At 35.0% G+C, this 14,984-nt stretch overlaps 1 protein-coding gene across 7 annotated transcripts in view; it reads right to left on the bottom strand.

Annotated features, from left to right (window-relative positions):
• Window positions 1–647: 647 nt before the first annotated feature.
• Window positions 648–14,984, bottom strand: part of LOC130666494 (oxysterol-binding protein-related protein 9) — a 42,128-nt gene continuing 27,791 nt past the window's right edge. For 6 of the 7 annotated variants that reach the window (XM_057467532.1, XM_057467534.1, XM_057467535.1 and 3 more), the window contains 8 exons: window positions 13,699–13,813; window positions 13,272–13,390; window positions 11,467–11,496; window positions 11,215–11,377; window positions 8,352–8,635; window positions 6,028–6,422; window positions 2,508–2,735; window positions 648–2,372 (listed from right to left, as the gene is read on the bottom strand). In XM_057467532.1, coding sequence (XP_057323515.1) covers window positions 2,316–2,372; window positions 2,508–2,735; window positions 6,028–6,422; window positions 8,352–8,635; window positions 11,215–11,377; window positions 11,467–11,496; window positions 13,272–13,390; window positions 13,699–13,813 — 1,391 coding nt within the window. In that variant the 3' untranslated portion in view covers window positions 648–2,315. The remainder of the gene's footprint in view (window positions 2,373–2,507; window positions 2,736–6,027; window positions 6,423–8,351; window positions 8,636–11,214; window positions 11,378–11,466; window positions 11,497–13,271; window positions 13,391–13,698; window positions 13,814–14,984) is intronic. The other variant, XM_057467533.1, reaches the window with a different exon arrangement.

The following is a 14,984-nucleotide window of genomic DNA, read 5'->3' as shown; positions in this document are numbered from 1 at the left end:
TATTCCTTAATAAATTCTCTACATGATGATGTAAGTTTTATCCTATTTTAATATACTTTAAAAAGTGTAGAGGTGATTGAAAGTGAGTGAGGTACCCGAAAAAAATCGAGTGATAATAGAGCACCCTCAGCGCTTTCGCGCTTGAGGTGTGCAATAATTGCTTGGCACTATTTAACCCTTCGTCACCCGCATCACTTTTTCATCCTTCGTCACTCGCGCGGTGAGCGCTGCGCCGCCGTGTTAAATCAAGCGCGCTGTTGCCACATTTTTCAGATTGCTAAATCTATATAAAAAATAATCTAAATGAAATTTTTTTTTATAATTACTTTATCGAAATTAAAAAATAAAAGATAGATTTTCCATTTTGTTTTTAATTTTTTTTATTAGGAATTACTCCGTTTCAATTAAAATTAAATTTTTTTTAACAACAATTTTATTAAAAAAATCGCTTGCTCATAAAATTATCACTCAAATGTATTTTAATGAATTATTTATTGTTGATATTATTATTATTATTATTATTATTATTATTATTATTATTGTTACTATTATTAATTCTATAATTATTAATAATGCTTCTATTGTTACTAGAATTTTTTCATTATTTTAACTCAAAATTAATTAAAAACAAAATAAAATTCAATTACCTGTTGTGGTTATAACCTCGAAATTCTTCGTGAATATTATACACAAATTACATATAATATAAATATATATTTGTAAATATAATAATTAATATTTAAATAACATATTTTTGTTTGTGACGAAATACTTATTACGCGTAGAATTATTCTTAATTATTAATAAAAAATGTATCTCTATTAAGAGAGAATACCTCAATGTCAAACCTAAATATTTATATATCTATATCGTACAAGAGAATATTACCACACACAAGTTGGCAGCAGCGCGCGGCGGCCATTTACCGGTTACTAACTTGCACTGGGCGGCGTCGCGCCGCTTTTCAATTTCTTTCGCATGAAAATATTTTTTTTTAACAAAATAATTTATTTCTTAGGAGCGGCTAATGCTAGAAATTCTTTTAGAATGTCTAATTCAAGCATTCTAATTTTTTCGACGTCATCCGTCACCGTAATTATCCCGGGAAAAAATGATCAGACCTGACCATGCCGGTTCAAGTATGATCAGGCCTGAAATTAGACCTGATCATGCCTGTTCATGTATGATTAGGCCTGAAATTAGACATGATCAGGCCTGATCATACCTGTCCATGCCTGTTCATGTCTGAAGCGTTGAATACACTCAGGCCTGATCATGCCTGTTCATGCCTGATCATACCTGTCCATGCCTGGTCATGTCTGTTCATGCCTGGTCATGTCTGTTCATGCCTGGTCATGTCTGTTCATGCCTGTTCATGTCTGAAGCGTTAAATACGCTCATGCCTGATCATACCTGTCCATGCCTGGTCATGTCTGTTCATGTCTGAAGCGTTAAATACGCTCAGGCCTGATCATACCTGTCCATGCCTGTTCATGCCTGGTCATGTATGTTCATGTCTGTTCATGGCTGTTCATGCCTGCTCATAGATCTAAAATTTTGTTGACCAAGAATCTATCACGTATAAGATTTTTATTACTTGAAGTTCATACGAAACTTACTTTTCAACTAAATCTCTTAGGTCAGTGGGTAGCGAGTTACACTTTCGAGCGCAAGGTCCACGGTTCAAATCCTGCACACGCCCGAATTTTTTATTTTTTTTATTTTTATAGCAATAATTATATACATGTATAATTGAATATAGTTATACATAATTAGATATAATTATATAGGGCCATTTTTTATATATAATTTTTTTACCCGGATGGGCATGAACAGACCTGAACATGCCTGGTCAGACATGGTCATTTTTCATGTCTGATCAGGCCTGAAGACTCATGCCTGTTCATGTCTGATCAGGTCTGATCATTTTTTCCCGGGATGAGAAAATTGCATAATTGTAAAAAAGGCTGCGCCGCGCTCATTGAGCGAGTGACGAAGGGTTAAGTAACTAAAATACTTGGATCAAGCATTTTTTTTTGAAAATGTACATTTTTCCTCTTAGTATGGTGTAAGCTTCATTTAATTGGACTAGTTATTGTTATCAAGAAATTGTTTTCCTTTATTCCAATTTAGAGTTTATGTATATAGCTTAAAAAACTATAATTCGACACTTCTTTTAGTAGTTAAATTTATTGGGAAACTAATTCTTTTATATATATATATCAGATTTAATAACTATTTTAGGCTCTTTATTTTTGGTATATTGTGAACACTAAATAATTCAATTTTTATAGCAAATTGTACGTCGAACTCCGTCATTGTGTTAATGGTTTGATGTACATCCATCCTCCATCTTTTGTTTCTTTGAAATACTAAAAAATTATAAAAAAATATCATAAAACATTTATAGTACAAACAAATAAAAATAGATAATGAAGAAAAAAAAAATTTTTTCATAATTTAAAGGCGAGATTGTAAAAATATTTATAAAATTACTTATAACTTACTTTAGTTTTCCACAATAAATTTGATTCTTTGCGGATTCTGGCTTCATCTCGCTGTTTTTGTTCAATGAAACATTTAGCGGCAGTTGCTTTGTCCATGTCATTTATTTTTAAGCCAACAGTTACATCTCTCCATACCTTACGAGATTCATTATCATCTTGTTCACAAATCGGTTTTACCATTTTTTTAACAACGGGAATGTGAGTCACATCAGCGAACATATCCGTTTGCTAAATGGAAAAAAAATTTATGAATATTATAACAACAATAATATTTTCATGATACCAGCATCGAAACTTCAAGTTTCAGTGTCTCTACCCCCAGTCGAAAAAAGCGAAACTGAGTTCAATGCCACGAAAAAATATTAATAAAAACAATTAATGTAACGAGGCGGAAGCCCACCTCCTCAGAGTTTACACACGCTGCGAAGCCCCTACTTTCTTCCCAGATGACTCCGAGCGGCCCCAATCCGCTCGGCATGAACGTCAGAAATATGTCTTTTTGATATCAGAAAGATGACATAATAATTCGAGTTGCAAACAAACTATTATCTAGTTATTTTGTCCTTGATGATTTACTATTCTTCGAACTTGAACTCTAGGATTTTATGAAAGAAATGGAAGTTGGCTTTTTGCTGGCCACTAATATTAGCAAACGCGCAAATCACGACGGCCACCAGTCAGCGGACAGGAACATTATTTGTTTCTTCCCGAGGGAAGAAACACGTATATTTCTGCCTACTGACCGAAGTCGTTCGCAATTTCAACTCTGATACTTGTCATTCTCAGAAGAGGTTTTGGCGCCCTCTAGGGGGCGTCAGACCAAGCAAGTACCACCCTCTTCGCGGGTTCTGAGACTATTACTCCAACCGTTAGCGGTGCCCACTTGTTTTGCACCTTGTAACATGTGGCAACTCCGTGGTTGCAGGAAGCCAATAGGTACCTCTGCGCAGGTGAGACCTACCCTTTTGACTGTCTTAAACTTCTAAGGTATACAAGCCCGTACAGAATACTATCACAAGCTATAGTTAGCAAATGATAATCACTTGGGGATGACGGTAGAGGGCAATCTTTATTAGTTGCCGTCCTACGATCCAAGTGGGATAATGTGAAAGAAACCCTTTTAGGGTAATGAGTTATACTGCAACTCACCACTTATCTGCAGCCTGTAGACTAATACAGGGAATTGGTACTATGGGGGCCCCGTTCCAAGCCCCATTTCGGCCAGAGTCTCTTTATTTCCTGAGATGGAAGGAATGGGGGGCCGAGTGAGGTAGGACTCGTGGTGGCTGTGGTTAAATACCACACGCAATGGGGATTTTTGATTATACCCCCGGTAAATGTCCACTCTTGGTTTCGACTGAGAGTGTCGTCTGGGTAGAAGAGATGGGATTACGCAACGCGAGTATGCCCAAAAGGATGAGGCCTCGGCTTCCGGTTGGCGGAAGCGGACTTAGGTCCACGTTACATTAATTAATTGATACTTGTCATTTCCCCCGAGTTACTCAAAACTTTGATTTGGCTTAAATAATTAGAGTATCTCTCAGCTCGGGAAAATAGGAAATCTATCAGGGGATGAACAAGCGGATAATAGCTTGTTGGGAACCCGAAAGAAATAAGTGGAGGAAACCCTTTACATAGGGTATGGGAAGAAGTTGCACCCCACCACTAATCCTACGCAACCATTTTGACCAGAGCTGGGAGTCTGGTACCACGGGGAGCCACTTTCTGAGCCCACTGCGACCAGAGTCTCTTTATTTCCTGAGATGGGAGCAGTGTTCAGCCCGAGAGAGGTAGGACTCGTGGTGGCTGTGGTTACATACCACGCGCAATGAGGATTTTTGATTATACCTCCGGTTAATGTCCACCTTAGTTGTCACTTGATTATATTTTTCGACTAAGAGTATCATCTGGGTCAGAAGACGGGGACACTACGCAGCGCGAGTATGCCTGATATAGGCGAGGTATCGGCCTCCGGTCAAACGGAGGTGGACTTCGGTCTCGTTACATTGATTAATTAATTGATACTTGTCATTTCTGACAGTTCTAACTTTGTGATAAAGTTTTATAAAAATGAGTGTTAATAATGAATAGTAATTATAGTCTCTACTTGGTTATAAATTGCAAATCACAATTTACGCTCACGCTAATAGTTGATCACGCCATTGGTCTTAAGTTAACTTTAATTGCTTCTAACTGGCTGTTGACACTGAAACTTGAAGTTCAAATGCAGGTAACTGTAAAAAATATATTGTATGACACAAGATAAAACACGATTTCAGACTGCGGGTAATATCAGTCCTCGCCTATGGCTCGGACAGTCAACTTCATCCTGGTCTGAAATCGTTTTGTTTCATCCCTTGTCACACAATATACTACAGTAGACTCTCGATTTTCTTTCGCTTCGACTTCCTTGCAATTTATTCTTTTTATATGTCATTTCTAAGTTTAACTGCCTTATAACTTCGCCCACAGAATCCTTTCCATACCGGTTTACTCGGCAGTACGTTATTGTTAGTGAATAGTAAGTAATGGACTCAAAATACAACAATACCGAAATGTTATTCAATTTCTACTATACCAGAAATGAACTAAAAAAAAACTTAAAATTTTTGGTATAAACAAATTTGCTAGGGCACGCCTTTTAACCTTCTCTCGATTTTCTTCCAAATATCTCCGAGGACTGCCCGGGAAAAAATAATCAGGCCTGAAATTAGACCTGATCATGCCTGTTCATGTATGATTAGGCCTAAAATTAGACATGATCAGGCCTGAGCATACCTGCCCATGCCTGTTCATGTCTGAAGCGTTGAATACACTCAGGCCTGATCATGCCTGTTTATGTCTGAAGCGTTAAATACAGTCAGGTCTGATCATGCCTGTTCATACCTGTCCATGCCTGATCATACCTGTCCATGCCTGGTCATGTCTGTTCATGCCTGTTCATGTCTGAAGCGTTAAATACGCTCAGGCCTGATCATACCTGTCCATGCCTGTTCATGCCTGGTCATATATGTTCATGTCGGTTCATGGCTGTTCATGTCTGCTCATAGATCTAAAATTTTGTTGACCAAGAATCTATCACGTATAAGATTTTTATTACTTGAAGTTCATACGAAACTTACTTTTCAACTAAATCTCTTAGGTCAGTGGGTAGCGAGTTACACTTTCGAGCGCAAGGTCCACGGTTCAAATCCTGCATACGCCCGAATTTTTTATTTTTTTTATTTTTATAGCAATAATTATATACATGTATAATTGAATACAGTTATACATAATTATATATAATTATATAGGGCCATTTTTTATATATAATTTTTTTACCCGGATAAGCATGAACAGACATGAACATACCTGATCAGACCTGAACATGCCTGATCAGGCCTGGTCATTTTTCATGTCTGATCAGGCCTGAAGACTCATGCCTGTTCATGTCTGATCAGGTCTGATCATTTTTTCCCGGGTGGAAGAAAATCACGAGTCTACTGTATTTCATAAAAGTTTGAAGAAGAAAGGTACATACACCGTCATTATACTTAGCTTCTAAAATTCCACTCCACTCTCCATTAATCATAAGAAAAGGTTTTTTCTCTCCTGGTTGTGTGATTTGACAAGCTATGCGGTTACGTTTTCCACCATAAAATGGTTTTGTCTGAAACTCTATAGTAGCTTGATAACCAGTTTGAGCACATGTTATAGTCGTTGTACCACCCAATTCGATCCAAGGTACAGTTAAAATAGATCTACCGTAACCATTTGGAAAAGTCAAAACATACTCCTCGCCATGCTCCGGTAAGTTGATCCATCCTTTTCCGATATTGTGTACCCCTATACTTAAACCTAAAAACCTACTTTTCGTCCAAACATGAGCATTAAAACATATTTTTTTAGCTCGATGCTCCGCATAAAACGCACTAACTGTAACATGTTATTTAAGTATTGTATTTCAAATGATTACGACCATCCACACGGAAAGAAAATTCCACTAAAATTTACGATGTTAACATCGTAATCGTGGACTATACTTTCATTAGCATCAATTTCCAAATGTTTTATTTTATAATTTACTACCCTAACGGACCAAAATTACGGTAAACCCACCGTAAATTACGGTAATCCACCGTAAAATACCAATTTACCGTAATTTACGGTGGTTTTACAGTAATTTACGGTGGCTTTTCCGTAATTTACGGTGAATTTACCGTAAAATACGGTAATCCTCCGTAAATTACGGTAATTCGGTAACCCACCCGAATTTTTTTATGGTAGATTTATCATATTCGACTGTAAATTTACGGTATACCCGCCGTAATTTACGGTAATCCACCGTAAAGTACCGATTTACCGTAAATTACGGTGGATTTACCGTAATTTACGGTAAATCTACTCGAATTTTACGGTATTCTACGGTAGATTTACGGTAAAAATACCGTAAATTTACGGTAACTCAGGTCTGCTAGGGTATGTAGGTTACATTTTTAACTATTTAACATCGCAATTTTATCAAAGACTTTTTGGATTAAAAAGTATTTCAAAAATTACAATTTTAACATCGCACTCGAAAGATCTCGTGTTCGAATCCAACACCCGTCCAAGCGGATATTATTTTATACTTTTATCTAAAATTTCTATTACATCAAATTTTACAATGTTCGCATTGTAATTTATACTAAAGAGCTTAAGACTGTGGCATTTGTCTAAAGTATTATTTTTTAAATGAAATTTTCAATGCTACATCATCAAAAATATGATTTTAAAGATATAGTCCACCACAACAATAACACCGGCACACAAAAAAAATTAAGTACAATGTGCATTTGACCGGACCTACCTACGGGTACGTATTTTGGTCCGCTGAATCCGAATTCGAGGTCAGTTTGACCCCTACACCCTCGAAATTTCGAGAAAACTTCGAAAAACCGTAAAAATGATGAAAATTGGCAGTTTCAATGATAAAAAAATTTTTTGGAACTGAACTAAGCGTGATTTTCATGAATTTCGATCCGCTGAATATGAATCGAAACTTTATTGAGACCACGAGCCGTTTTAAATGTAAAAAAATCACACAAACCCTCCAAAATTCCGAAAAAAGCAATTTTTTTGGTCGATGAATCATTTGAGGATAAAAGAGTGCGATACAAACGAAGGAAAGTTTAGGATTCGTAAAAATCATTTTTTTTTATCTTTTTATGTCTTGTGTTTTTCACAGATTTCAAGTTATTTGATATATCTACGTTATAGAGTATTTATTTTAGGCATTAAATCATGTTCAATCAATTTTTTTTCTGTTATAAATGGTAATTTTTACAATTTTTTCGAATTTTTCCAGCTTTAGAGGGTGAATAGACTAAAAAAATTAAGATGCGAATTGAAGACATCAAAAGATATAAAATTTTATCTGAATTGGACTAGAAGAAGTTTTTTTATCATGAAAACTATATTTTTTCGGAATTTTCGAGAGTTTTGTGTGATTTTTTCACATTTAAAATGGCTCGTGGTCTCAATAAAGGTTCGATTCATATTCAGCGGATCGAAATACATGAAAATCACGCTTAGTTTAGTTCCAAAACTTGTTTTTATCATTGAAACTGCCAATTTTCATCATTTTTACGGTTTTCTGAAGTTTTTTCGAAATTTCGAGGGTGTAGGGGTCAAACTGACCTCGAATTCGGATTCAGCGAATCAAAATACGTACCCGTAGGTAGGTCCGGTCAAATGCACATTCTACTTAATTTTTTTTGTGTGCCGGTGTAATCAATAGGAAAAATTACGATGTTAGCATCGTAAATTTAATTGGAATTTTTTTTCCATGTATAGCTGATAAGTTATAGCTTAGATCACACTTACCAGGAGGATGATGTGATACTTGCTCCGCAATGAAATAAAGTTGATCATTTCGACACCAAGGTACTGGTCCATCATTAATACTGTCATCTACAGATGGTTTAGCAGTGTCGCTTTTAGAATTACTAGAGGCTTCCTCAACATCCCAGTAACAGCGGAATATTTCTCCTAATATAGGATTATAAGGTTTTTTTGCAACCCCAGATTTACGGCCAGCGTGAAAACTACATAAGTACCATCGTACAACTTGAATCATACGTTCTTTTGGAGTTGGTAAATCAGCAATACTGATAATTAATTAAGATATTATAATTGTAAAATTAAAATATTATTATAACATGATATATCAACGCTCTCATTAGCAAACCTCCTGCCCACATGCTTGAGCAAGATTCTGGTACCAGTGCCTTGAGCGAACCCCCTAGTCACTAGTGTCTTTTTCTACGTATGGGTCTTGCGCAAGATCATGTAGCAAGAAATTGTCATCAAGACTTGTGCATGACTTGCTCAAGGCATTGTACACAAAAATATTGAAGATGTCTTAGGTACGGAGCAGTTGAAAAGTTTCTGGCGTATTTCTTGCACCAGTAACTCACGGCAGGTACTTACGCATGGTTTGCTCAAGATCTGCTCAAGGCTCAAAGTCAATTTTGAGCCTTGAACAGATGTTGAGCAAGCCATACGCAACTATTTCGAACAATAATCTTCCTCCAGAATTGAGTTATAATCTGGCATCAATTCCTTGTGTAAGGCTTGTACTAGACTTGCTATTGAAATCTAGCCACAAGTATCTGCAGCAAGACACATAGGTAGGAAAAGATACTAACGTCTATCGAGCTTGAGACCACACGGGAAAAATTAGATAGGAATGGTTACTGTGCTACACAAGAATGATCGTAAAGTGTGTAAGAATTAATCTTAGCACATTACTAGTTCTCGTAATAATAGAAATGGGTCGTTTTTACATACGACTGAGTACGAGCCAACACAGCAACCATTACTATGTTACACATTATGTCGAAAACATGACTGGTTATCGTGTTCACAGTCACCATTCGCTTTCCAGATAATACAGGTTCCTTTCAGCAGTCGATGTGTTACTATATAGAATAGGTATATGTCCTGTGTTGAGATGCGAAAGATTCCCCGGACAAATGCGTTCCATTGTCGTTCAGCATAGTAACCATTCTTGTGCTGGACAGGAACTGTTGCTTTCAGTCACATGTCTGAGTGCTGTTTACAACATTAGTTCCCGTTCAACAGTAGCCAGACATGTGACTGAAAGCAACAGTTCCTGTCCAGCAAAAGAATCCCTCGCGGTTTTGCGAATGCTGTAAAAATGTCGTAAATTTTCGGCATTTATACACATGCCGTAAATTTACCGTAATAATTTGGTAATAATATGGTTATATTGGCCAGTTTTTTTCCTGTACTTATACTGTAGAGTTACCAGATTACTATAGTAAAATTACTATAAAAATGCCGAACTTTTACCGAAAAAATGCTATATAAATACCGCAATAATGCGATAATTTTATAATAATACAATCGTATTTTTTTGATAACTATACCGTAGATATCCTGCGATTTTGCCAGATTTATCCTGATATAATGAAAAATTGTAAAAAATTTGGTTTTATTTTATATTTGCTTCTGCGGTTAAAATCATCGAAAATGTGCAAAGTGTAAAATTTTATATTTTATTCTATTAGTTCACACATTTCTTATTGAAACAAAAGAATGTAAGTGAAAATAAGAATCCGGGAAAATTGAGGTTTTCAATTTTCTTAAGTTTGTTTGTATAGATATAAATACAATTAGTATCAACTTTCGAATAAGCGATTTGGCATAATGGTTAACAGATCAGGCTTTAAATCATTAGGACTCGGGATCGAGCCCACGAGTTGGCGGGTTTTTTTTTTTTTTTTTTTTTTTTTCATGACAGTTATTGTACATATAACTTTATAATGTTATATATAATTATATATAATTAAATAAAATTTTATATAATTATATATAATTTTTGTTCCGGGTAGAACGGTTTGATGCTGCAAAAATGCCGAAAATATACGATAAATATGCTGTATAATTACGGCTTTAATGCTGTTAAAATACCGTATTTTTTCTGTTTTATTACCGTAAATATTCTGAATTTTTTTCATAAATTTTTGGTAGTAATGCGGCAAAAAAACTGGCCAAAATAACTTGAATAATACCATACTTATGCAGTATTTATACCGTATAATTCCGGTATTATTTCGGTATTTCCAAAACCGCGAGGGATGGTTACTATGCTGAACGACAATGGAACGCATTTGTCCGGGGAGTCTTTCTCATCTCTACACAGAACCTATACCTATTTTATATAGTAACACATTGACTGCTGAAAGGAACCTGTATTATCTGGAAAGCGAATGGTGACTGTGAACACAATAACCAGTCATGTTTTCGACATAATATGTAACATAGTAATGGTTGCTATGTTGGATCGTACTCAGTCGTATGTAAAAACGACCCATTACTATTATAACGAGAACTAGTAATGTGCTAAGATTAATTCTTACATACTTTACGATCATTCTTGTGTAGCACAGTAACCATTCCTATCTATTTTTTTCAGTGCAGGCTTGCTCAAGCCTCGAACAAGATTTTTATGAGGGTAATTCTAGATTTTTCAAAGAATTACATTTTTAACATTTCTTGCCAATGATAATCGGCATATCATAATTGGTTGAATATTTACTCAAGGTTGGAAAAAAAGTACTTTATTATTGTAGATTGACTCCTGTAAGATTTGAAAAATGGAACTAGAAAGTTTGCTACTGAAGGCGCCGATACGATACATTCGATAATTCATGACGAATACCGTAAGAAATGATCTGGATGTGCAAAATAATCAGCATACATTTCTAAAAGTGACCTACGTTCAAGGATAAATGTGGGCAAAGCGACTTTCGTTAGATCCATTCCGATTTTAACTTGTGATAAAAGATGAGTTACTACTGATCCATGGCTCTCCATTGAATCCACTACGATGGGAAAACATAAAAAGTTATTTTTCTTATAAAACTCAAGATTTTTTTCTAGCAAATGAATGATCATGAAAACGAATAGTTACTTTCTGGTTCACTTTCCTCTTCGTATAAAGCTGAAATAAATAAAAACAAGTAAAGTTCAATACATAATTTATAAAATTTAATGAAAATTTATTTCATTTTATAAAATTTGGTAAAATTGGATGAAATTTCATAAAAGTTTAATCCAATCCTAAGATAATGATTTTCTAAAATTAGATAAGATTACATAAAGTTTTATAAAATTGTATAAAGTTTTATGAAATTATATCAGTTTTTATAAAATTTTGCGACACGAAATAAATGGAATCCTATAAAATGTTAACAAATTCCATAAAAATTCGTGAAATATTTTAAAATTCTATGAATTTTTATAGAAATTCATTAGCATTAATACTGAGGAGTATTGAGAAGAATGATTTTATAAATATTTTTGTAATTTTTCGAAAATTTCATGAAATTTCACGAAATTTAATGTAGTTTCACTAAATTTTATGAAGTTGGAGAGCTCGAAAATATATTTACAAGACCGTTTTCGAGTTCGAGGAGTGTTTTTCAGATTTTAAAACTTCCCGCCAAGAAAATTAGAAATTTTCAAAAAAATCAAAAAAATCTGGGCATCGGTTGGCCCTATGGGCCAGCCCCAAAATTTCCCGTAGTTTTCGAGCTTTTCGAGCTCGAAAATACTAATGGATGCCGATGTCTGTGTATGAGCTCTTCAGACTCAAACACATTTTCAATCGAATTTTCATCAGGTGTCGACGTTTTGAGGTCCTAGGAAGTTATTCTGACTATTTTCAGAGTGATGTCCGAGTGTGTATGTGTGTGTGTGAACGCTCTATAACTTTTTAACTAATAAATCGATTTGGATGGTTCAGGCGGCAATCGAAAGAGCTTGTTGGCCATCAACTTTTCAGAAAATTTCAGATTATTTGATCAAGTAGACTCGAAAATATTTGCAAATTACGACAAAAAAATTTTTTTTTAGTTTTTTATCGATTTCTCAGAAACGACGGGAACGATCGACTTCAAAATCTAATCAGCTCTAGAACTTGATATAACGCGTCGATTGCCGCCTTAGCCATCTCAATCGGTTAATTTGTTCGAGAGATATCGTTGGAGAAATCCTCTTCTAAAAAGTTGATGACCGGATGCCGTATCGTTTTACTTCACTTCTGTGACTATTTTATTCGGTTGTCGATTGGTCGATTGAGATAGTGGTGGGATTTTGAAAGAATGAAGGCGAGCGAAGCGAGCATGTTATGTCTAGTGAATGGTAAAAAACGTTTTTTCTCAAAAACAAAGGCACACAAAAGTATTTTTGAGCTCGAAAATGTATTCACAACAATGTTTTTGAGCTCAAGGAGCTCGAAAACAGTGGGAAGTTTTGGAGCTGGCCCGCAGGGTCAACCGATAGACAGATTTTTTTTCCTCTTTCGATCGCCGCCTGCTTGGTTAAAATCCATTGGATAGTTTTTTTAAAATAAAAGTTTTGTGAATTTTAACCCTTATAACTTTCGTTCTGTTTACTTTTTTATTATAATACTAATGGCACTTTTTATTATTTTTCACCCCGAAAATTATGCCGTTGGTCCCATGTGATTATTGAAACTGCAAGTATGCGAAACTTGAAAAACACCCCTTTGGAGTCTAAACTTTGAGGGGTGGTTTCACCCCCTAGATGTTTTTCCGCAGATAAAAAAACAAGTGTCCTTTAGACATCGACGGAATATAACATATCTCAGTCTCGTCGAAATTGGAGAGGGACACTTGGGATACCTTCCTTGTAAGATACTATAAATGCAAATTTTTGATTTTTCACATATAGTAAAATAGATTCATAACGTACCATCGTAGTCTAGAGATCCGTCTACTTTAATCGGAGGATTTCCTTGTTGCCTACGAGGATCTTGATGACTGGAAATCTCCCGTAATGTTGGAAGATTGGCTTTTGCGCCGTGATCACTGCTACCAATATTAAAAAATTTCAAATATTTTGGTTTTGTAAATATAAAGAATCAATTCTTTAATCAATCAAGTGGAATAATTCCAAGTCAAAATACTGTAGAAAAGTTTCAACCTCTACATACAGTTGAAGCTCTCTACCTTTGACATTGAAGGGTTTGAAATTCATGAAATCAAAGTTATAGAATACACGACAGTGCATGGACAGTTCTTTAACTATTTTTGTAAAAATAGAGTGAATTCAAAGTTAAGGAATGTAAAAGTTAAAAAGATCCCACTGTATAATGAACTGATTTGAAATAAATACTTGCCTTTGGAAATGATGTTGAGACGATGACATTGTAGAAATATCTTCTGTGGCATCATAATAATCTTCATCTTCATCCGATGACGAATATGAAAAATCCGGAACCATCAGATTACGAGCTATAAATTATAATAATTCTTTAATGTATACTTGTATTTTTTTCTGAAGGAATTCCCTGCAAAAATTGATGGGGAAAAAAAAGTAAAATAATGTTGTTATCAAGACTAAATAATTTTTTTTTTTTTTTCGATATTTTCATTTTTTTAGGACAAAATCTCCGAACCTCACCCTAGCGGATCCGAATTACGGTAATTGCCGTAATTTACCGCGGTATACGATATCCAGCAGAATTACCGTAATTTAGGTAAAATACGGCAATTTATCAGCATTTGCGGCAATTTACGGTATTTTACCGTAATTTACGATATTGCCGCATTTTACTTTAAATTGTGGTAAAATACCGTGATTTATCGTAAATTCAGTAATGCTTCTGGATACCGTAAATTACGGTAATTACCGTAATTCGGATCCGCTAGGGCATAAATTGAAAAATAATTATTAGGTAGATTTTTCAAAAATCTAATTATTGTATTTGTTTTTACGGTGGATTTTTCAAGGAATTGTGTCATAATCTATTATAGTTAGTCAAGTACCCTCCCTACCCTAGTGGATCCGAATTACGGCAAGTTACCGTAATTTACCACACATTACTGCAATTTGCCGTAACTCACCGTAATTTACGATAAAATGATGCGTTTTACGGTAATTCATCTGAATGCCGTAAATTGCGGTAAAAAAAACCCGCAATTTTGCCGTAAAATACCGCAGTATTTTACCGTAAATTTGCCGTAAAAATACGGTACTTACATAAGTTGCCGCAAATTGCGGTATTCAGTAGAATTACCGCAAATCATGCAATATAGGTAATTTATCGTTAATTACGGTAAAAATGCGGCAATTTACGGCAAAGTACGACAATTTACCGTATATTGCGGTAATTGACCGTATTTTATCATAATTTACGATAATTTTACGGAATACCGTAAATTACCGTATTTTACGGTAATTACTGTAATTTACCGTAATTCGGATCCGCTAGGGTTGCTTGAATATTGCGATAGATTCTTAAAGCTGTATGCATATTAGGGTGTACGTTATTTCCCGAATTAGATTTTTTACTTGGCGCATTTTGAAGGGTTTTTGTGATTTTTTTACATTTGAAACGGCTCGTGGTCTCAATAAAGTTTCGATTCATATTCAGCGGATCGAAATACATGAAAATCACGCTTA

This window comes from Microplitis mediator, chromosome 4 (genome assembly GCF_029852145.1).
Source record: "Microplitis mediator isolate UGA2020A chromosome 4, iyMicMedi2.1, whole genome shotgun sequence".
Taxonomy (NCBI): Eukaryota; Metazoa; Arthropoda; class Insecta; order Hymenoptera; family Braconidae; genus Microplitis; species Microplitis mediator.
This window is presented reverse-complemented; position numbering and strand designations above follow the sequence as displayed.